Genomic DNA, 25,312 nt, shown 5'->3' on the forward strand with positions numbered 1-25,312 from the left:
TAATTTAATATATTTTTAATTTTTTTAAATAATTTAAAATTTTTATTTTAAATTTAATTTAATTTAACAATTAAAATTTATAAATTTATTTTTTTTAATTTAAATTAAAAATTAAAAAGTTTAATCTGGTAATTTTAAGATTAAATTTTTTGATTTATAGATTTAAATTTAAAAATTAATAAATTTAATTTATTATTTTTTTAATTTTTGATTAAATTTAACTTATTGAAAATTTTAAAACTAAATTGAAAAAAAAAGTCTTGCTATAAATTTATGTAATTTTAAATTTTTTTAAATAGAAAGAGATTTTATAAAGAAAATTTATTTTTTAATCAATATTTAAATATATAAAATTATAAAAAATAAAATAAAAATACATATTTTTATCTCAAATTTTCTTAATTTAATTTACAATTTATTTTAAGTTTTTATTTGAAAATTACATTTTATTTATAGCTAATATTTTATAATTTTAAATCTAGTAAATGTCAGATATTCAAGTGATGTAAGATTTCATTTCACGTGCCCTATAAATCATATTTAGATTTTAAAATATTATATTTCAATTTAATCAATTTAATTATTTAAAATTTTACAATATTTTTTTTTTACTTTTTTTATATAATTGGCATGAAATTTTAATTACTTAAAAAATAAATTTAATTTCACACATAATGTGCATCAAAGAATTGAGTATTATAGGTTTTAATTTAATTAATTTCACTCTATCATGGGCTTAGATTAAAATCTTTAAATTTTGTAGGTTTCAATTTGTAATTTTTTAACATTAAAACTACAACCGAAATTGACTCTACAATATAATTACACCTAACCCCTTGATTTTTGGGGATTATAGCAAATCGAACTCCATGATTTATAATTTTTAAATATTGTTCACCAAATATCAAATTAAAACTATTATTGGTTAACAAATCTTCTAATGCCAATATAAATAGTCTGCTTTTAATCAAATTGGAGAGAGATAAACAAGTCTCATTTGAAATTTAGATGAGAAATAAAAAAATATATATATATTATGAATAATCATCATCTGGTTTGAATTTTAGATTTTTTTAATAAGTTTGAATTATGGTTTGATTTGAAACATTTACGGTGTAATTTAGATAAAATATTTAATTTATAAATCTAGTGTTTTTTTTAGTGTGTGTTTATTATAATAAAAAAAATATTTTTTAAAAGTGCTATTTTAAATATTAAAAAAATTTATTTATTTTTAAAATAATTTTAATTAATACGTTTAATAATGCATTTTTTAATAATAACTTAAAATATAACCTTAATATAATATATGAAAATTGATAATGTGATATCACTTGCTATAATAAAATAAATCAATTTGAGCAATTATATAATACCAAATCAATTTGGCTTGTTGCAACTAACAACAAGATTATATCTTCAATCAACCACAATCTCACTGTTATATACATCACAAATATATATATATATATATATATTATTAATTTAAAAATTGAGTCCATGAAGAACGAAAATTAAAAGCATATAATAATGATAATAAAAGTAAAATTAGAAAAAGTGGAAATAATTATCATTAAATCCTCCTTAATCCAAAACTAAAATAAGGTAAATTTTAAAAGAAAAGTGAATAAAGGGTTAAAATTCAGAATTTGTCAAATCAATTTTATGTGAGAAAGTGTCCTATTAAAATTGATTAGAGAGGGCATTTAATATTGATGCATATGAATTAATATAAATATATATTTATAATATTAATTCAAAAATAATTTTTTATATTAAATAAGAATTAATAATACCCTAATGTTATTTGGGCATGTTGTGCATGTTATATATAATAATTTTTAGATGAAATTAAAATTTAATTTAGAAAAAATATATTTGGATTGAAAAATCATAGCACAAAGGCATTGGATTCCATTGAATGAAGGTTGCAACAAATGATAGAATCTTGATGAAAGATGCAGTAAGGGGGTTGCTTCTGCTAATGACAATTTGTGATTAGTGGGGCTCAAAGTCAACCTTAATATTCAAATAATTTATTATTAAAAAATGGCATATGTATATAAGAAGAAATCATGAAAATAATATAAAAATGTTTCCTTAACATGATGAAATTTACCATTTTCATTTGTAAGATTTAAAAAATATAATCAAGAATTACAACTATTGCATGATGTATAAGATAATTATTTATATGTGAATGAAATTTTGTTGAGAATTCTTGTTCCACATAAAAAAATATATAAAATAAAAAGGTAATATATAAAGGGTAAAATATCTATACGTATTACATATATTTACATCTTATTATATATAGATAAATTTTAATTATTTCAATGATGAAATTTTTATTAAAAAGTTTGAGGGTTAAAAAGTAATAAAAATAAAATATAAAATATTAATAAAAAATTTTAAATATTATATTATTTTTATATATTAAAATTAAAAAATATATATAATTAAAATTATTAATTTAGCACAAATAATTCTTTAATTTAACATATATAGTATTAGAGTCTGGTTTAGTACCTAATTGTCAACTTATTTATACAAGCTCATATTAAAAATGAATTAAATTTTAATATACCCAACACTCTTCAAGTTTCATAAATTTAGATTATAAATAAATAAAATCAAGCATATTTAATATTAATTATATATATATATATATATATATATATATATATATATTATTTTTCATTATTGAAAGTTTTTTTTTTCTCATAGTAAATGCTAATAATAATAATAATAATAATAATAATAATAATTTTATATTTATGAATATTTTCAATCAATATTCACTGGTCAATAAAGATAGTATTTTTCTTTAAATAAATTTAAGAGCGAATGCTAAATTTAATTTATGTGTTTTTTTAATTATTTTATAAAAGTTTATTTTTGAAGTTTACTCTAATTAATAAAATAAAATGTAAACTATTTGTTGAGATTTAATCTTAAATGAGTCATAGATTCGATTCTTTGCTTGAAAGTTATATAATTTATATCTTAATTTAAATATCAAATAAAATTATTTAAATAAAATGAGCATCACAATCTTCACATATAATAACTAATTTTTATTATTTAAAAAATAATATTATAAAAAAATATCTTACCAAATAAAAAAAATTAATATAATAATTAAAAAAAAAATGGAAGCATATGTTACCTTTTCATCGTGAAAGCCAGCGAATGGGTTTCAGTTAATAGTAAAATTTAAAATACACATATATTAATTTATTTATTTAATAAATTAATTTTATTATATATTATATATTAAATTAATGATAAATCAAATTTAAGAAATAATTTCCCCTCCAACTTATGTTTAGATATTTCTATTTTGTTTTTAAATTTTATTTTCTTTAAACAAATTAATTGATTTGTTTATTAGCAATTTCATATAAGATATATAAATTCTCATGTATTAAAATATATGACCAGTAAGTTCTCAATTCCACCTATAGGGCAAAACCGTGAGACTAATGGCCAAAGTGGACAATTTCTCTAATGGTTGGAGCCCGATCGTTACAAAATTAATATTCATTAATAAATTAAATGAATTTTTCCCTTTTCACTTTATTAATTATTTTTTTTTTCATAAAATTATAAAATTTTTAATTTCAATATAAGTGATTTGAAAATACAAATTTTAATTGTTTCTTTATTATAATAATCGGTGAGTAGAATTCGATTTAAACAAAAAAATCAATAAAATTGATATAATTTAGAAATTTGATTATTTTAATAAATTAATTAAGTTATATATATATATATATATATATATATATAATATTTAATAAAAAATATCATAATTAGTAAATCTTGGAAAAGAAAATACTTAACATCGTGCAGTTGAAAATGTGTCTATCATACTTTAGAATATATGATGACATATTTTAAACTCATCAATGTTAGAGGTCACTTTCCCATTCAATTCAATTTAAATATTATTATAAGTGATACCTAAATCTAAATCTATCAGATAAGTATATTATTTTTAATTATTAAACTAAATTAAATAAAAAAAAATTGATATATTAAAGGTTAATCTCAATACTCTATTAATTGCATTTTGCTCTGGAGCTTTTATAATTAAAATAAAAATTTTGAAATTTATTTTAAATTATTTTTAATCACATTTTGCTTTAAATCAAATATTTTACTCATCTCCAATTCCAAAGTAGACTTCATCCATGATATTCTACTTTCTTCTATGAACCTAATTAATTACTTGAGATTAATGTTGTTTAATATTTGGGGCAACTTCAATTTGGTTTTCCATTTTCTTGTTAAACCTAATTGTGCTAATTGTTTATTATATTGAGAAGGTGTAGTCTTCAACTTAATAGTTTAAACAAATGGAAAACCATTCAACATTTAAATTTGTGATGTGGACACCATGAACAGTGAACGAAAATTTCCCCTTTCAATTTTACCATAGTTTCTTACAAACCAAACACCTTATTTACGTAAAGAAAAGGACTGAAGGGCCCAGAAAAATATATACTAATTAGGGTTTGTTCTATAAACTATTGTTAAGAAAAATATTTTTTTTAAAAAAAATATTTAAGTAATTAAAGGACATAAAGAAAATTTAAAAAATTTTTTAAACTGTTTTTGCAATGATATTTAAAATGATATTTTTTTGAAAAGTAAAATTTTTTCCTTTGAAATGTAATACCAAATAGGAAGTGTAAATACAAAAAAAATATAAAGGATATTCATTAGTAATAGGTGAGTATTATTTGATTTGAGTTGAATAAATTAATTAAATTAATTTAATTTATAAAGTGATTCAATTCAGTTTTAATTTTTAAAATTTTTGATTATTTTATCTTGATTTGATTTTATAGAAAATTATAATAAAATCGAATCAAATTAAATGAAAATCAAGCCTAAATCAAGAATACTAAAAACTCAAACCCATTAATTCAAACTAATTTGATTTGAATCACATAATCAGCCGTAATAATTATTGATCCACATTCATGTATTCAGATCGTAAATAAAACAAAAAAGGGAGAATATAAATAAAAAAAAAAAAGAAAACGAAAATCATGTGCACATATAAGAATCAGCCTGTCGTGTAGTCTATGTGGCTAGATAAGATCATCACGCTATAGCTTGTCTATATAAAAACCTCACCTTTGAGTGCATACTTACAACAATATTTGGTGAAAGGAGGAGACTTTTAGAGAGAGAGAGAGAGAGAGAGATGGGAAGTTTAGGAGAAATTGAGGAAATAGAGAAGTGGGTTTCACCAGCTGCAACCAAAAGAACAATGCCTATTCTGTCATTAAACCACGTCTCATTTGTTTGCAAGTCTGTTCCTGAGTCTGTCAGGTTCTACCAAGATGTTTTGGGATTTGTTCTCATCAAAAGACCTTCTTCTTTCAATTTTGAAGGAGCTTGGTATGCCCATTTCTTCCTTTTGCTCTCTTTCTCTCTCTTCTCTCTCTCTCTCTATTTTCATTGTTGTGGTTTAAGGATAGTTGGGTATCCAATATGTTTTGTCATCATGTTTCTTTTTGGGTTTTCCCTTGGAATTTTTTGGTTCCCTTCAAACCCCATTTATGAACATGGGAAATCATGAAATTTATCCATGTTTTCACGCTGAAGAAAGCTTCACTCCAAGATTAGATTTTCAAATTTCAAGATTTATAATGCTATTTCACAGTGGCCTTAGCTATAATCAAACCATCTCAAAACGTTGGTCTTCATAAAATTTTCTAGGCAACTAGCATAAAAATAACAATTGAATCTTCTTTTTGAGAGTGAAATTTACAATTTAGCCCCTAAATTTTACCCAATATTATATTTTAATTTTTAAATTTTAAAAAATTAATTATTTAGTGCATGTGTTTTATATTATATTATACTTTACTTTTCAATTTTGAGAATGAAGTATTTAGTTTCTTTAATTTTAATAAATAGAATAATTTAATTCTCATAATTTTAATATTTATAATAATTTTATTATTGAGAATAATTAAATTATTTTATATATTAAAATTATAGATATTAAAGTGTGTTGTAACGTAAAATTTAGAGAATAAATAAATAAATATTTAAAATCTAAGGACTATAGTATAATACAGAGTAAAATTTAAGTATTAAATAATTAATTTTTTAAAATTTAAGAATTAAATTATAATATAAGGTAAAATTTAGTGATTAAATTATAAATTTTCCTCTTTCAGATTTGTGAAAAATATTAGGTAAATTATAAAACCAAAATCCAGAAGTGATTGAAATGGTTTTCGCTGAAATAACATTTTAAAACAAATTTAAAATTTTCAAGTAACTTTTTGGTCTCTCAATTTTAAATTTTTAGATTTTTAAAAATAAAAAATTATTTTTTTTCATTTAATTTTAATTTAATACTATTGAAATAATATTAATTTTATTTTTAAAATTATTAAAAGGAACAAAGGAATTAAAAATAATTAATGGAAATATCGCATGGTTTTCAATGCTATTTCTGTTATAAAAATGTAAATAAAATTTTGTACGCTCTAATCTTATTTTATATTATTTTTTAATATAAATGTATTTTATGATTACTTAATTTAAAATAAAAAATTATTTTATTATGAAAAATAAAATAATTTTCCGAAATTTTATAATTTATTTTATTAAAATTTTATAAAATAGTATATTTTTATTTGTAAAATAGTCGATAATGAAAAATTTATTAATTTAATAAAAAATAAGTTTTTTAAATAATTTTTTAATATTTTAAATTATATTTTTTTACATCATTTTAAATTTTAATTAAAATAATAATTCTTAAATACAAAATATTAAATAAATATATCTTATGTAATTTTATTTATGATATTTTTAGCATTATTACATAAATATTATATAAATATTCTTTTATGTGTAGAAATTTTATTTTTTCTATTATGTTAATAAATTATTTTATAAAAAAAATATCATTTTATAAAAATTTGATAAAGTGAATTATAAAATTTTATTAAATCACTTTTTTTAATAAAATAATATTTATTTTATTTTAAATTAAATAATCAAAAAATACACACTGAATATATATTATGAAGTTTACTTAAGATTCTCTCTTTTCCATCTCCATCATTAATTTTGCAGGGAATATTTAAATTCTTTAATATTTTGCTCAATCCATTTCGAGGGCAAATTTGGAAATTAGAACTCATGTTAAAGAACTATAGGCTGTTGAATTTATAGCAATTATGCATGCTATGCTATTGACCCATTTGTATTTATCTATTACAATAATAGAGCTCATTTTTATAAGATAATATAGAGGATGCATTATCAATGGACAAAGATTTTAATGATTAAAAATGTGCAGGCAGAATAGAACAATATTTCACCATTTCCTTTTCTCAGACCATGCCATCACCCGACTGGGGTTTATAATTATTATACTATCTCTTGCCCTGTTTGACCATCCACCACCCATCCAGAAACGATTATTGGTATCGGGTTTATCATGAATGATACAAGATATATAATGGAGTCTATCTATTAAATATATGAATTCAATATAGTTATAATCTTTTTTATTTAGGAAATTATTATTTAGAGTAGATTTATCATAAATTTAAAACATAATATGTATGATGAGATTTCTCTATTAAATGAGTCTAAACATATATAGTTGTTTATTAAATTTACAGTGAATCAAATTTAAAAAAAAAAAAAAAAGTTTTTCACCCTGAGGTTTCACAAAGAAAATGCAGTTTTTATAATGGTACAATTTGGATTATCATTGATAAGGATTTATGTGTTTTATGTGTTGTAATTCACATAATGGTGACACATGTGATTGTGAAAATTCTGAAAAATTAGAATTTTCAGGATAGGACAAAATGTCAGCTCAATCATTTTCTTCTCTATGGATTGGTTCATTGGAAAAATTAGTAATGTAGTTGTCACTTGAAAAGGAGACCTCACCTACTTGATCTTTGTCACATGCTGTATGATGAATTTTGCATACGCAACTCAACTTCAACCTCATTTACCCTAATGTACAGTTCCTCTTATCAGTCCTCCTCATGGCCTGTTAGAAGTTTACAACTGAAATGGGTGCTTTGCAGGTTGTTCAACTATGGTGTTGGGATCCATTTGCTTGAATCAGATAGAGTCCTATCAAAGAAAGGTAAAATAAATCCAAAAGATAACCACATTTCCTTCCAATGCTCAGACATGGATCTTGTTGTTAAAAAACTAGAGGAGAAGAACATTGAGTATGTGACAGCAGTTGTGGAAGAAGGTGGCATTACAGTTGATCAGCTCTTCTTCCATGACCCAGATGGCTACATGGTTGAGATCTGTAATTGTCAAAATCTCCCAGTTCTTCCCCTTTCTTCATGCCCTTTCAAGCTACCTAAAGCCAATGGAAGCCTTACATCATCACCAACATATTATGGTATGTATTAAATTCATTCTAGATTTTGTCTAAATTAAAACTGTCAAAAGCTGGATTATAACATTTTTGAATGAAAATACAGGGAAGAGAAGCTGGGAGATGGCTTGTTCCGGAGGTGTTGCGTCTCTGATGATGGATAACTTGGTGATGGACATGATGGACATTTCGATCTAAGGGATTGGAAGGGTGACCAATGCAAGTTTTGATTCAGTACTCTGAAAAAATTGTTTTGTATACATTTGTGTAAAGAAATAATGTGAGAAAAATTGAAGTGCTGGGGTTAGCTTTTGCTTTTGTTTGATAAGGAGTTTCTCAAGTTCCATTGAAACAGTATGCTTCTTAAATTTGTTTGATCTGTGTCTACTCCTCTGTTTCTCTCTCTCTCTCTTTCTCTCACACTATCTCTTCCACCCTTTTTGTTCTTATTTTTTCCATCCCCTTTTGCGGTGTTGTGAACAATGAACTTGAGAATACAAGTTATAAGAAAAAGAAAACATAAAATTATGGAATTGATGAAGAGTTGTAATGCAGTATGGCAAGATAATTCTATTTGGGAATTAACAATTGGGGAACTAATGAGGAATACTGAAAGGTCTGTCATTTGAACATGATCAACTCATTTTTCAGTTCACAGTACTATGTTATAATTGTACAAAACATACTTTACAGAGTCAAATTTGAAAGTTTGTGATCTACAAGTAAAGATAAATTTTGACAACCGTCTCTGAACTTATCTAGTATAACATTATAGTCCTTCAGCTTAAAAATGTAACATAAAACCTCTTCAGCTTTCAAATTTTGCACAGTAAAATCACTCTAACATTTAATTGTCGATTTTTCAGTTAGACGCTGACCTGAACAGTTTTAGCGTGGAGTTTAATCAATATTTCTCTTTTCTCTCTCAAGTTATGTGCAAATTGAATCATTTTTCTCACTGTAAACAGAATGATTTTTCAGATGTAGAGAAAATAATTTTACAATTAGAATAAGAGAGGAGAGAGAAATGTTGACTGAGAGCCATATGGGAGCTGTTCACATCAGTATTCAACCGAAAAATCAGTAATTGAAAGTTAGAGAATTTTACTATGCAAAATTTGAAAGTTTAGGGAGTTTTATGTTACGTTTTAAAGTTTAAGAACTGTAGTGTTATAACTATATAAGTTCAAGGATAGTTATTGAAATTTACCCCTACAAGTAACCATCTCTTTTGGTCAAAATATTTTCAGAATATTTTTTTCAGTTACAACTGGCCATGTACCTACAAGGGAGGTTGAAGCATGGGGAGAGAATTTTTGTAGAGTTGGATAAAATATAAAGAAAAGACTAATAGATGCTATGATACCAGAAACCATCAATTGTTTACAGTCATTCACCCAAGGAGATGACAACAAAAACATCATCAAGGGGCCATTTTCTTGGTTTTGACTTCTCTGGAGGGTTAATTATCACATGATTTGCATTTGAAAGGCGATACCAAATCACAATTTCGTTTCTTTGACGTCCCCTGATTATTGTTTCGTAAAAAGAAAGCTCTTCCTAGTCAAATAGATCGAATTCTGCAGGTTTAATACACATCTCATTCCCCTGCAAATGAAAAACCAATAACGTATACATGTAAAATTTAATGTTATGCCTAGTTGTGTGAGATCTGAAAGGGGCATAAAACAGGGAGAAAAAAGGTGGACAGGAGGAGCAAGAAAAACAATTCTAGGAATGAACAGTACCTCCACAGCAACGAATTATCTAGAACACGATTTTCTTGCTTGCCTTCAGCCAACATTGCCAGTGCCATACTCACCAGTTGATTTGGTAACACAATCATTGATTCTGGACACTGAGACCAGGTTTCCAGTCCAAGAATCCAGGATTTCACCAATGATTATTGATTTGTCAGAAGCTTGCTCCATTTCACCGATCCAAGAGCTATGAGAGAACCCAGAAAGATTTAAAGATGTTGACTTTGTATAATCTCTATAAGGGAGACGCTTTGACTGCAATCCATGAGGTAGGAAGAGAAGGCTCTTATCAATAATCAGATCACTAAACATACACATGCAATAGAACTGATTCTAAATCTAAAAGCAAATTCACTTTTGCCACAGTTACGGAGATGCGTGGCAAAAACAGAAACAAAATTCTCTTGGTACTTGTACATTTCCAACCTTAATATCCCCCGTGTCCTATAACACCTTATCGCAAGTACTTTCATCAGTTTCAACATAGGCGTGCACATGACAAAATAAGTAGCTCAAAATAGTTATGATGTTGCAGGTGTTTCATGGTTAAGCGGACATTTCAACATTGTTAACATATGGAATACTAGAGGGAAGTAGCTTTCTGTAATGAAGCTTCAGCATTACACATTTAATGCTTGGATTTCAGATATGACTGTTTGCAACTAAGATGAGTACTCTAAAACAAGAGGTAAGGTCAGAGCTTTTATTTGAACAATGGCATGAAAGGATACTTCCCAACAAAATTCCTTGAGCTTTATTGAACTAATTACCAACCAGTGACCACTGGCATTAAAAAGTATTTCAGGTCCATCCTCTGGGCTGCCCTAGCCAATGCTACTGTCATTTGGTGTCCCTTTTGCCAATAGGTACTCTCAAATGGTAAAACAAGGAGTGCTCTTCTTTGTCTGGGGGAAGAAAAGAGAGAGTGGGGGAGCTAAGGGGATTCTTGTTTGGAAGAAACTGCTAATGATAATGTATTATAAGGGAGATAGTGAATTATTCTTGTTTAGCTGCCACACAAATTTTATCCACAATCAGTTCAGTCAATTGACCCCCGTATTTACTAAAGCTTATTTCCTTCCAAATACTTTCTGTAACCTAACATGGGATTCAGTGACTTCTATTGAAGAGTAATCTTCATCTGGCAAGACCTCCTAAATTGTAGCTATTGTTTGAGATCCTAATTTGATCATCTCTAGAGAAAGACTCTCCAAATGTCATCTGATGACAGCATTTTCCTTGCGTTGAAGAAGTTTTATGCTCTACAATCCACGAATATCAAGTCCACTATCAGTAAGCTTCTTTCGTCTTTCTTTTTCTAAGACCACTATCATGCAAATGACATCAATTAAGTCACTTTCACAGAAATTGACATGAAGGTAATATTAGAACAGCATACTGCATACCATTATCACTCACCTAAGGAGATGACAATAAAAACATCATCAAGGGACCATTTTCTTGGTTTTGACTTATCTGAAGGGTTAATTATTGCAAGATATGCATTTGCAAGGCGATACCCAATCACAATTTCATTTCTTTGATGTCCCCTAATCATTATTTCATAAAAACAAAAGCTCTTCCGGGTCAAATAGGTAGAATTTGCAGGTTTAATACACATCTATTTCCCTACAAATGCCAGCCAATTAGATACACATAAAAAATCTAATATTAAGCCTTGGAATCTGAAACAGTAAACCAGTTGATCTGCAAGATCTGAAAGAGGCAGAAAAATGGGAAATAAAAAGGTGGACAGGAGGAACGAATAAACAGTACCTCCTCAGCAAAGAGTACCTCTAGATCATGATTTATTTGCTTTTCTTCAGCAACCATTGCCAGTACCATACTCACCAATTCATTTGACTGATTCTGGACACAGAGACCAGGTTTCTAGTCCTAGCATCCAGGTTTTCACTAATGATTATTGGTTTGTCAGAAGCTTGCTGCATTTCACGAATCCAAGAGCTATTACAGAACCCAGAAAGATGTAAAGATGTTGACTTTGTATCTCTACAAGGGAGATGCTCTGGCTGAAATCCATGAGATAGGAAGAAAAGGCTCTCATCAATAATCAGATTACTAAACTATAAACATACACAGACCATAGAACTGATTCTAAATCTAAAAGAAAATTCACTGCTACCTCAATTACAGAGGTGCCTGGCAAAAGCAGATGCAAAATTCTATCGGTACTTGTACATTTTAAGCCTAAATATCCTCCATGCTTATAAAACCTTATCGCACTAAGTACATCAGTTTCAAAATAGGCATGCGCATGACTTGGAACAGAAATTTCTTCAGTTCTCTAAATTATATAATGCAAAATTTTGCACCCAATGATTTTTCTGCACAATCAGTTGGGTCAATTGACCTCTGTACCTAGTAAAGCTTATTTCCTTATGTAGCCTGACATAGGATTCGGTGACATCTATTGGAGTCTTAATCTTTATATGGCAAGTCCTTCTAAATTCTAGCTGTTGTTTGAGATCTTAATTTGATCATCTTTAATCTCATGGTGAACTGAAGTAAAGAAATGATGGTGATGCCACTTACAGAATCAAAAGTAAAAGTCTCTACAGGAAGACTCTCCTAATGTTGTCTGATGACAGCATTTTCCTCACAGTGAACAAGTTTTATGCTCTCCAATCCACAAATATCAAGTCCACCATCAGTAAGCTTCTTTTCCCTTTCTTTTTCTGGGAGCTCATTGAACATCCAGAGTTCAGAACCTGGACCAAGGAATGCCTCTAGAACCTGAGAAATGACAGAAAAAACAAAAATAATCTACAGTGACGTAATATTTAACCATTTCTTTTGTTTCTTAGTCATGCAAATCACATCAATTAAGCCACTTTCAAATCCATTGAACAGAAAGGGACATGCAAACTTCAATGCTTTTATTACCAACATCATCTCTGTTGCTAGAAAGTTTTATGAAGGTTAATATTGTATTCCTTCAATTAAAAATCCATATTTACGAAAATTAGAACACAAACTACATATATCTGTGTTTAGTGACCATGCTGACTGTGACCAAGTAAATGCTCAACTCAGCTAAACAATTGCACACAGCTTTTTTCACATTTTCTTCCTCCGATCTTTCTAACCTTCAAAGTATTCCAGCATTGACATTTATTAACTTTTCCATTTCAATTCTAATTTATATTCCAGCAACCAGAATAAAATTGTTTCAAGCATTTGAACACAAATTGAATGCACCCTAAAACCTTTGTAAATTATAGAACATACCTCTAGTTGTCTGACTTTACTCCCCAGGTGATTTGAATAAGATACAGATGATATACAAATGCAAATTACCTGCAACAGAAGATTAGCAACACAATATACATTCAAACAATTCAATTCAATTCTTACATTGTATATACCCAAAAAAAAAAAAAAACTGCTAGAACGTACAAAATAAAAGCCCAAAGAATGTCTCAATCTCCGACTGCTCCCGGAACCAGACTGAGTCACAGAACTCGGCCAGTCACCAAAACTTGACTCGCCGCCGTTTTCACTTCCTTCTCTATCTTTAGTTTCTCCTCTTTCACTTTCACTGAAACACTCGAGACACTTCCAGGTCCCTTCTTCTCCTCCACCAGCTTCTCCTTACTGTTACCGCCACTACCACGCTGACCCTTCACTGTTACCCAAGTCCCCGCCACATAAGGTCCGAGAAACGACCGGTACACCCAGTCGCGACCAGAGAAGCTACTATCGCTAATGCTACTACCACTACTATGAGCTGAAGACTCATCGTCGTTGCCGAAGGAGATGCAGAGATTGGGAAATGGAGAGCGGAGGGGAGGGAAAGGGAGCGCAGCAGAGATCCGGCCGGGGAAGTGAGTAGGGTTTGATTGGAAACCTCCTCTTCCTTTTATTTTTCCTCATAATTTATTCTTCTTCTCTTAATGTTGTTATCCTTTTCTTCTTCCAATCTTTGAAAAGCTGGTTGGTGTTCCTCGTCATCCTGATGCTCTTCATTTCTGCTCCTCTTTCTACTATATATAGGATGGATCCCACACTTAATTATCTCCACTCTTTCCTTGGAGTAAAATGAGGCCTCAACAAAACACTTTTCATCAACCGATTCGAATTTTTTATTATCGAGCCAAAGCGACATGTGTTCTGATGAAAAGCAAATTTGATGGTATAAATCTATGGTTGTTAAAAATAAGCTATGCGAGAAATCATAGCGATGCCTATGTCCAGATTCGTCTATGAAATCCACTCTACATGTAAAAGATTGCTGAACATAATCTTGGATATGAAAAATAGCGCAGAAAGAGAAGGCAATTAAGTGACGAAGGTCAAGTTCGAATGAAAGCGAGGATCCAATTTTATTCTTATATCTCATCCTTTCTGGTACTTCACCTCCCACCACACATAATCCAACATCCTGACCCAACAGATGCGTTTCAATAACATCCTCAATAACTTTCTTCTTATCCTCCAAAGTGAAGCAATTATCAAACTGAAGAAGTTTCGAATTAAAAAATCCACGAGCATGATCTTCGAGAAGGAATGAAGTTGATGCTGACTTCAGAGAGGTGCACTTTGATGCGCTTAATGTTTTTAAGGATGATGGGAGGTCTGGTAAACGTTTAAGTCTCTCGCAACCATTTAAATCAAGAGATTCCAACTTCGATACTTGTTTGATGCTTTCTGGAAGACTCGTTAAATTTGAGCATTCACCGAGAACGAGTGTTATAAGACATTTCAACTCGCTTATGCCGCTTGGAATACTAACGAGTCTTTTACATCCTTCCAAGGGCAAATGGTCAAGTTGAGTCAGATGCTCAATTGACGAGGGCAGTTGTTCTATTCCAGTTCCCTCTAAAGTTAGAAACTTTATACTACAAGGAAGCTCCGGACAATATGTGACTTCACAGCACCCGTTTAACCATAGTTGAGTAAGCTTGCTCAGATTTTGAAGAGATGGGATCTCAGTCAGACTACGACAGTAACTCAACTTTAAAACCTCAAGATTTGGGGCAGTTTTAGGTAAGTCTGGAATCCTGATCAGGTCTTCAGAGCCGAAGAGATCAAGTGATATCAAATTTTCAAGATGCTGTGACAAATAGAAAATATCAATAAATTAGAAGATACTTTATAAAGTAGCACAAAAATTTCTATATATGATATTACCGTATATTGGATTTAAAGAATCTTAAATATTCATAAAATGATTTTTTTAAAAAAAATATATTTTATTACAATTAAGATTGAAATTCGAAATTTCAAGAATTTAAGGCTATTTTAATATGATTGAACTAAAATTAATTGTATTGTTTTATTTATTGAATAAAACACAAATTTTATATATATGTTTCAAAATTTTCATATAACGAAATCCCTGAAACACAGTATAATATGATGATTTTGAAATCTTGGATTTTATATATGAAGTCAAATTTACTGTATAAAAAACACAATCACTATGAGATCGAACCATATATTTGATATGATTCCAATCCAGTATCATCAAATTTTCAAGGGGCTGTAACAAATAGAAAATATCAATAAATTAGAAGATAATTTACAAACTGTAATTATAATTTTATAAAGTAGCACAAAAAATTGTACCTCATCTCCATTCCATAGTTGCCTGAGTTTGCTACTGCTTATTTGAAGTTCTACGAGATTCTTTGGGCAAAAATTTGATGGCCAAAATGTCCAAGGGTAATAATCCCATTCAAGATATCTTAGCTCTTGTGGAAGAAATTCAAGGTTGTTAGGAAGGGGCACTTGTCCTTCAAAATCTTCATAATTGACTATGAGCATTCTAAGCTTGCACATCTTCGTGAAGGCCGTGGGACTTGGCTTGAAATAATCTATTGTAGAATACGGATCAAGAACTATGGCTTCAACACTTTCAGTTCCCTAATAAAAAAATAATAAAAAAGACTATTGATTAATAGTTTATTTGTCATGAGAGCTACAATTCTTATAAAATTCAAATATGATAATGAAAGAGGCTTCATTGCTTAGTTTACCGTATTTGTTGTAAATACATGATCAATATCTTCATAATTCCACAACCTACTGCGTCCTCCAGGCTGTTTGCATTCCTCAATGATTATATCTTTGCCCATTTGTCGTAGCAAGTCATGCACTTCTATGCACTCATGTGAAATACTTATGAGAGATTTTTTAATTAGGCGATGTATTGCACCTTTTGGATGGAAACCACATGCTTCTAATATTCTCTCTACACAATCTCTTCTTTTACCCTCGAAGAAACATGCAATATCAAGAAATATTTCCTTTTCATCCCTCTCTAGCCCATCATAACTTATTTTCAAAACGTCTTGAATTTTCTTCAAAGATTGGCCTTTCAATTTTTCCAACTCACCTTCCCATTCTTCTATCCCCATACCAAATAAATGAGATCCCAAAACTTTAAGAGCTAATGGATTGCCACCAGCATAGGTTATTGCCTCCTGTGATAGCTTCATGTATCCTTCATTTGGATGATTTTGCTTGAAGGCATGCAAGCTAAAGAGTTCCAAATCTTCAGGATAAGTTAATTTCTCAACCTCATATATGCATTCCTTTGGACAAAAATTTTCAAGTACTTGCCGATCTCTGCTAGTTACAACGATTCTACTTCCCACACCGTACAAATCATGCTCTCCTACTAAATTTTTTAACTGATCTGCATCATCTACATCATCAAAAAAAAATCAATATCTTCTTCCCCTTGAGCCTCCTCCTAATAAAAGGACCCCAAAACAATGTGTCTTCAAGTAATTTTTTTTCTCTTAATAATTGACAAATGATAATATTTTGCAGTTGTTTTATGGTTTTTTCCCTAACCTTATCAAGAAAGCAATGACCGTCAAATTTCATCATGTTTCGATGAAATACTTCTTGTGCAATAGTTGTTTTACCAATGCCTGCCATCCCCCAAAGTCCCACAACTGTCTTATCATTTAACAATTGTTCCACTTTTTTCACACGTGATTCAATTCCAACCAAGTTACGATCATAAGAATCATCACTTGAAAACATACCACTAAATTTCTTCAAAACATCATTGACGATTTCCTCAACTAATTTGGACTCAGGCCTAGTCACATATGAATAACAAACACTAGTAAGTAATGATAGAAATTTCTTCAATTTGGTTCGAATCATTGGTTATATGCTAGAAATTTTCTCTGTTAATCAACATTGCTTAGAACAAAAGAAAAAAAATTTGTAGGAAACTAACAAAAAGAAAAAAAGAATTGAACATCAATTCCAGTATCAAATGAACAACATAACATGAATTGAAATTTTAAAATAACAATTGCAAGCTAACAACAATTCTCTTCGAACAAATCACATCCCAAAAGCAATGAAGCACAAAAATTTTCAGATAAGCACAGAAGCAAAATAAAAAATAAATCAAAACCATTCGAGCTCCACCATATCACATGCCTTTAACAATAGCAACGCTGGTCTGCACCTTCTTAATTTCTCAGCCTGAGGAAGAAGAGAGATAGGACATGGGTAGATCAACAAGAAAGGAGGCGGAATATCATGAGTTATTTGTTCTTATACCATGAGTGAGATGGCTCATGGGTAGATCAACAAGAACAAATAGTGGCAGAGATACTATGAGTGAGGAAGAAGAGAGACGAAGCCAATGAAGGGAAGGAAGGCCTACTGACCAAGATGAAAAATCCCTCTCAAACGAGAATGAAAAGTGACGTTTCCAAGATGATAAACAACGATGAAGGACAAGGAGTGAGGAGGGAAGGCAACAGTATAGGATAAAAGTGGAAGAGGCTAGGATTTTGTTAAAGATGTCTGTATATACAAGAATATTAATGGTTGAGTTCATCTACAACCGATGACTGGAATTTAATTGGAGTTTAAGTTAAAGGAAAACAAAAACCTAGAGGTCAATATCAAACACATAACCACTAGATGATATTCAAGCACCCTACCACTAAGCTATAAATAACCCAGATGTTACAAGACTTCTAAATTTTTATATATTCAATTTTGTTTGGTTCAATTGAATTTTTTCTTTTTAAAATAGAATCGAATCAAAATAATTGAAATTTTTAAAAAATGAAAACTAAATCAAATAGAATTACCAAATTAGGATGATTCATTTCAATTTATTTAATTTAAACCGAATAGTATTTATCCTTATTTATAACTTAAATTATTAAGAAAATATAGAAAAATTAAAGATAACGTTAAGTTTATCTATATAACAATTTTAAATGCATATAAATATATAATTATATCGAATTTATATAATATATCTAAAAAAGTCATAGAAAAAACATATATATAAAATTAATTCTCAGTTTAGTACGAATTCGGTATGATTTTTAATGAAAAATCAAAATTAATTCTTATCAGTCTAGTATAGTTTTTTGGTTCAGTTCGAAATATTGAGAGCTGTTCACAACTCTAATTAAAAGTGTCTATATTTTGATGAACTTTTTTAAAATTGATACTTAGAAAAACTATGGTAAAGAGTAATTAAAAAGTAATGAACTTACATGATAGTCCGTGAATCCCAGCCTGCCACTTTGCTTACTTCCATCAAAGCACGCTTCCATCTGTCAACCTTGGGTATACAGTCTTGAACATGTTCTCCATTCACAACAATAGCAAATGCGTGATGAAAATTCACTCTTAGCACTTCCGTCAAAGCATGCTTCCATTTGTGTAAACAGCCTTTAACTTGTTCTCCACGCTTAGCAATAGCAAATGCCTTCCCAAAATTCCCTGTCAGGTCTTGAACATCAGTTGGATCTACATGGTAAAAAACTGGTAGGACTAATCGTCCTAAAGTTTCCTTGCATTCAAGTATCTTCACAAGCTCATCCAAGCACCATGGAGAATTTGCATAATTTTCAGAGAAAATGACAATTGAGACAATGGATTCTTCAATTATTTTTAAGAGAGCTGATGAGATCTCTTCTCCTTTACGAAGTTCTTCATCCAAGAAAGCATTGATTTGTTTTTGCTGCAAAGCATTATAGAGATGAGAGAGAAAACCATGACGGATATCTTTGCCTCTAAAACTAATAAAAACACCATATTTGCAGGGAGAGGTTGATGAAGAAGCAGAAGCCATGATAAGTGGTAAGGGACGACACTTGTGCAAATGAGTTTGAACAAGGTAATTAGTGAGAGCAAAATACAAGATATGTATATTTTGTGAGCGTGTGGTAAACTATTCTAAGACAAGAAATTTATAAACACTAGATTTAGAAATGAAGGGGAAAAAGGAGGAAGATGTGTGGAAACACCACGTTCACCTTCTACGAAGGAACACAGACTTAGCTCTAGTCCAAGTAGACATCATTTAGTGTGAACATCCAAAGTACGTTTTTAATGGAAAAACTCTTACCTAATTCGACCAATAAAAAATTATCACCATTTATTATTTATGTAGAATTTATTATTATTTTAATTAAAATGACAGTCATTAATTTATTGGATATGTACATCCGTTGTAGCTAGGCCGACATTAATCTAATATATTTACTTGTGTACGTAATTAAGTTTCAATTTTTCTTTTGTTCAATTAATTTTGATTTTTTATGAAATTATTGATTTAATTAAATTGTTACATAAATAACTGGAAAATTCATATTAAAGAAAGCTAGAGAATAGCATGTATGTAATTAACTTTGTAACTTTGTATTAAAGACAGTTGACCACTTGACTTGAATACATATTTTCAAGGAAAATTTAAGAACTTTAATTTTAAGTATAATTCTATTTTGTATTATATATTTTTATTGTTCAATTTTAAAAAGAAATTTATGAAAAGATGAAAATCACTTATTCTGATTTTTCAAGTTTTTATTTAAGACTGATTTTCCTAAACTACAACAATCCATTTCATTTATTTTAAAACACTTAAAAATCATCTCAAAAGAAAATAAAGAAATAAAAATTGTTTATTTATATATAAATTTATTTAACATTTAAATCATAAAAATAAAAATAAAATGATTACCAAATTATTTATATGTCCTTTATATTATGCCTCAATTATACCATCATTTTAATTGATACTACAAAAAAATTATACCATCATGTTAAAAAAAAAATAATTTTTTTATATTAAATAATAATAATCATAATTTCACGCTTTTGTAAATAATTATTTAATTTTTAAATAATTAATTTTAAAATTATAATTAAAATAATAATGATAAAATTTTAATTTGAATATATTTTAAATTTTAAAACATACTATAAACAATAAAGATTAAACTTCAATAGTATAAATGCACAGTTTTTAATTTTTTTTGCTAAAATGCAATACATATGTAATAAATACTTAAAATAATATAAATCAATAAATGTCAAATTATTCATGTTCTTCTAGGAAGGAACATATTGCTAATGAAAAGTTAAACGAATGGCTACCATTCAGTCAGCAAAGTAAACGCAAATAGCCATAAACAAAGTCATTGGAAATTTCAATTTTTTTTCCTTGTTTCTTCTTTGCACATGCAATCCTACCCCACCATATATATGTAAAGGTGACCTATTTCATTGTAGGCCAAGCTTTTAATTAAATTTCTGTCATGAATTTGTTAGTTTTTTTTTTTTTTTTTTTATAAACATTATATGTTTTCTTTTGTTATTTAGATACAAGTGCAATGATAGAAAATATAAATTTTTTTTATGAGAATATCAAAATTTGATGGTTTCAAATCAAGTTCATAGAAAAAATTGTAAAGTCAAACAATGGTAAATTACAATCGAGTGGAGCGTATTTCCCATCAAATAAATAAATCAAATGTTTTATCAACATGATAAGATCTTTCAAATTAAGATAATTACTATTATATTTTATATAAGTAGTAATCTATCTTAAATTTTCTTATGCAAAATTATAGTGTGGTATTATTCTATATTTTTTCTTTTATTTAATGAAAGCTTTATCTTTTATTTAAAAAAAAAACTATAAAATAATATAAAGCAATACATGTCAAATTATGCATGCATATCTTCTTGGAAGGAACATAATTCTTACTAGTGATCAAGTAAAGGAACGGCTACCGTTTAGTCAACAAAGTAAATGCAAAAAGCTAAAAACAAAGTCATTAGAAATTTCAATTTCTTTCCTTGTTTCTTCTTTGCATATGCAATCCTACCCCACCATATATATGTAAAGGTGACTTATTTCATCGTAGGCCAAGCTTTTAATTAAATTTCAAGCAGTTCTTGATTATTAATGATCTTTCCTGTATATGACTATAATCAAGTTGATTTTTTTAATTAAATTTCATTATTGCAATAATTAATTCTTAATATAAAAGAAAACTAATGAAATCAATCATCATAGAAAAAAAAAAAAAAACACTTGAATGGCTTATATGAAAGAATGTAGTTGAGACTTTTGAGTTTAACTTGACACATTACAAAGGAAAAGTATATAGTGCTAGTTTTATTGAATTTGGAATGATTTGAATTTGTAATTTTGCAGTTTTGAAATTCAATCAGCTACATCTCGTACTCTATAAAAGTTAAAAGCAATATAATTTTATATAAGAGTCACCTTATCCAACTTCCTGATGTTAAAATACATTTTAATTAGGCTTGGATAATTATAATAAAAAAATAAAAAAAAAACTAATTCAAGTATTATTAAATTAATATCGAATCATAAATAATTCTAAAAAAATATTCGAGAACTTAATAATTCCTAAAGAAATAAAAGTTTATATATCATGAACCAACCCATGATTGATGCTACTCACCATTATCCCACTTGTGCGAAGGGCGTTCATCCATGGGTCATTCCCTCAACAGATGTAAGAGGTGTTCGCCTCTGGGTCATTCACCCAATAGATATAAGAGGCGTTCGCCCATAGAAAGTTTGCCCAACAGGTACGAATGTTTGTCCATGGTTATTCTCTTTAACTATGATCACCCAAGTGTTACAAGGGGAGTTTGGACATGCAATATCTCTCTCTCCTAAGATAGGATTTCAAAATACTCGCGTGACTAATTAAATACTAATAAGAGAATAATTCCTATACTAATATGTATTTTATTAATAGAATAGTTTAAGAGATATACAGGTTTGGACCTTGATTCTCTCAATTCTACTTTCGTTCTTCAAATTCTAAACAGTAACTGAAGCATCAGAGCGGTAAGCGATTTCTTACTTTGCAAATCCATACTTATGAAAATTTCTGTGATAGCATCAATGTTATACCCTAGGACTGGGACTAGAATATGGAGATTTGCTTGTTATCTTGCAAAAATAATTTGCACAAGCCCTTGAAATTCAAAAGGCACAAACTTTAATTTTAAGTATAATTCTTTTTTTTTTTATTTTTATTGTCTAATTTTAAAAGAAATTTATCAAAAGAGAAAATTACTTTTCTGATTTTTCTAAGTTACAAGAATTGATTTCTTTTATTTTAAAGCACTAAAAAAAATATCTCAAAAGAAAATAAAGAAATAAAATTGTTTATTTACATATAAATTTATTTAATAATTAAATTGTAAAAGTTAAAAATAAAATGGATACCCGAATTATTTAGGATACATGTCTTTTATATTATGTCTCAGTTATACTTTAGTTTTTTTTTTTTTTTTATAGAACAATTATACCTTGATTTTAACACTAAAAAAATCAAACCTTCATGTTAAAAAAAAAAATCATAATTTCACGCTTTGCCCAGTCCTGGTGAATATAATTATTTAATTTCTAAATAATTGATTTTAAAATTATAATTAAAGTAATAATAAAATTATAAATTGAATATATTTTAAATTTCAATGTATATAATAAGGATTTTTACTTCAATAGTAAAATTGCACAGTTTTTAAAATACAAAATATCATTTTTTTTTCTAAAATGCATACATATAATAAATACTTAAAATAATATAAAACAATACTAGGAAAGTAATAAGTTCCATGAAAGTGTAATTTCCAGAAACTTTCTAAGAAGTAGAGCATTTTGAATCTTCTAGGAAGGAACATAGTAATTACAATTGAACAATTAAATGAATGGCTAGCATTTAGTCAGCAAATTAAATGAAGAAAACTACAAAGTCATCAGAAATATAATTTCAATTCCAAACTTAATGTGGAAGGCAACGTATAATCATAGAAACTGACAAAAGCTTTTAGTTAAATTGACAGCAATTCTTGATTATTAATGCTCTTCTTGGCTGGTAATTTGTGTTCAAGAACAGGTCGTGTCAATTTACATGTATAATAGAAAAAATTACTGATCTAAATACAACTTGTTTAATTAATTGTGTCAAAATACTTAAACCTAATAAGAATATATTTATTACATAGATTACATAATATAACTTGTGTAACCTGTTTAAATTAATAAGTTATTACAAATCTCATATGATATGACACGTTTAACCTATATGACATGTTTAACTTGTTTAATATAATAAGACAAATATTAAGCGACAAAATCAAAATAGATAAAAATCACCTAAATATTCACAAATCATCCAAATAAAATTAGATGAGATTATTAGGATTTTGTTTAGCTCTTTATATTTGTGTCCTATGAATGAAACTACCAGTTTTAATATGTAAATGACACAGGTCATAATAGATTTAAATAGGTCAAAGTAAACTTGTTAACCTATTAATTCTATTAAAGAAACAGATTATTTCGTGCTTTATCAAATTAAGTAGATCAAACAATTAAATTGTTATTTTTAAAGTGTAATAAATAAATTTATGCTAAACTGAAACCTGTTAATTATGTGTAAAGTTGATTTTTTTTTTTTTAAATCATTGTTTGTATTTGGCATGTTGTCTAGTTCTGTTTAAGATGCTTTCATTAAATTTCAGGTTAAGAACTGTGTACGTAATTAAGTTTTTATTTTTCTTTCATTCAACTGACTGTAATTTTTTATCATCAAATTATTGACTTAATTAATAATTAAATTGCTATATAAAATCTATATTTATATACATTATAAAATCTACCTTAGAAATTAAATTTCGTTATTACAATAATTAATTCTTAATATAAATTAGAGAACTAATGAAGCAAATTATTGTTCGAGTTCATGAATAATTATTTAATTTTTTTTAATAATTGATTTTAAGATTATAATCTATCCATATATTTATCTATATTAAAGCTAAAGTAAAGAGAATGAGGCCCTCTTTTTGTTTGGTATTTTTATTTATCTTTTTTTAGGAATTTTGAGTTTTTTTTTTATAATTTTTCTACATTTTGATTAGACTAATTAATATATTTTTAAATTTAAAATAAATATTTTAATATAATTATTAATTATGATATTAAAAATATAACTATATTGATTATATTTGTATACTACTACTTTTGTATTTTGTGGTTCCTAGTTATTGAATACAATGAAATATTGATTTATGAATTTTTGTTTCTATTTATTTTTTTCGTGAATTTTGAGGAATTTAAAATTAATATTTCTGTACAATGGTTTATTATGAGATTAGAAATATAACTACATTGATTATATTCACTATATATTATTATTTTTCTATTTTATAGTCTTTAATATTTAAAATTTTTAATTATTAGTTACAATGAAAAAGAAAAATTCTTTAGAAATTTTTAGTTCTTTTATTTTAATTGGATCAAAGATATTTTTTAAGTTTAAAAGTTAATATTTAGTTATAATTAACTATGAATTTGGAAATCTAATCATATTTAACCATATTATTAACTATTAAAAATTCATTATATATTACTATTTTTCTATTCTGTGATTTTTAATATCTAAATTAAATTTCATAAATTGTTGCATTATTTTATTTTTTGAAACTTCTGAGTTTTTTCTTTATTTTTTATATTTTAATTGAATAAATTAAGATATTTTTAAGTTTAAAAGTTAATATTTATTATAATTAATTACAACTTTGGAAAATCAGTAATGTAATCATATCATTAAGTATTGAAAATCTATTGTATATTATATTTTTTTTATTTTATAATTTTTAATATTTAAAATTTTAATTATTATCTTATTTATAGTATTGCATTACAAGAGATTTTGTATTCATGCACTATTTATGAACACTTAAAAATGATTATTATATAATTGCAATTCTTTCATCGGAGGTTATTATGAATGCGTTCCATTAAAATCTGTTGGATATATTGTAAAAAAAAAAAAAAAAAATTTATTGGATATTATAT

General features: G+C 27.3%; 3 protein-coding genes and 2 long non-coding RNA genes across 6 annotated transcripts in view; 2 read left to right on the plus strand and 3 right to left on the minus strand.

The window, feature by feature from the left end:
- Window positions 1-25,312, plus strand: part of LOC131168840 (protein WHAT'S THIS FACTOR 9, mitochondrial-like) — a 73,200-nt gene that overhangs the window by 8,015 nt on the left and 39,873 nt on the right. The gene's annotated exons all lie outside the window — the stretch shown is intronic.
- Window positions 5,159-8,782, plus strand: LOC131172556 (glyoxylase I 4-like). Its single transcript, XM_058133636.1, has 3 exons — window positions 5,159-5,415; window positions 8,088-8,419; window positions 8,502-8,782. Exons 1-3 carry the CDS (start codon window positions 5,219-5,221, stop codon window positions 8,591-8,593), a joined length of 621 nt encoding a protein of 206 aa, XP_057989619.1. The 5' UTR covers window positions 5,159-5,218; the 3' UTR covers window positions 8,594-8,782.
- Window positions 9,728-11,355, minus strand: LOC131172559 (uncharacterized). The gene is made up of 2 exons (XR_009143086.1): window positions 10,144-11,355; window positions 9,728-10,003 (listed from the first exon to the last, which is right to left on the minus strand). It is a non-coding gene; the product is annotated as an uncharacterized LOC131172559 (long non-coding RNA).
- Window positions 12,837-13,796, minus strand: LOC110670993 (uncharacterized). The gene is made up of 3 exons (XR_009143085.1): window positions 13,573-13,796; window positions 13,405-13,473; window positions 12,837-12,909 (listed from the first exon to the last, which is right to left on the minus strand). It is a non-coding gene; the product is annotated as an uncharacterized LOC110670993 (long non-coding RNA).
- Window positions 13,856-19,391, minus strand: LOC110670998 (TMV resistance protein N). Of its 2 annotated transcripts, none has more exons than XM_058133626.1 (4): window positions 16,155-18,286; window positions 15,745-16,041; window positions 14,724-15,229; window positions 13,856-13,993 (listed from the first exon to the last, which is right to left on the minus strand). In XM_058133626.1, the coding sequence occupies exons 1-4, from the start codon at window positions 16,614-16,616 to the stop codon at window positions 13,912-13,914; spliced, it is 1,347 nt and encodes a 448-aa protein (XP_057989609.1). In that variant the 5' UTR covers window positions 16,617-18,286; the 3' UTR covers window positions 13,856-13,911. The 2 variants fall into 2 exon arrangements, with proteins under 2 accessions (XP_057989609.1, XP_057989608.1); XM_058133625.1 differs by adding an exon at window positions 18,666-19,391 and having other exon boundaries at window positions 13,891-15,229; window positions 16,155-17,230.

This window comes from Hevea brasiliensis, chromosome 14 (genome assembly GCF_030052815.1).
Source record: "Hevea brasiliensis isolate MT/VB/25A 57/8 chromosome 14, ASM3005281v1, whole genome shotgun sequence".
Classification (NCBI taxonomy): Eukaryota; Viridiplantae; Streptophyta; class Magnoliopsida; order Malpighiales; family Euphorbiaceae; genus Hevea; species Hevea brasiliensis.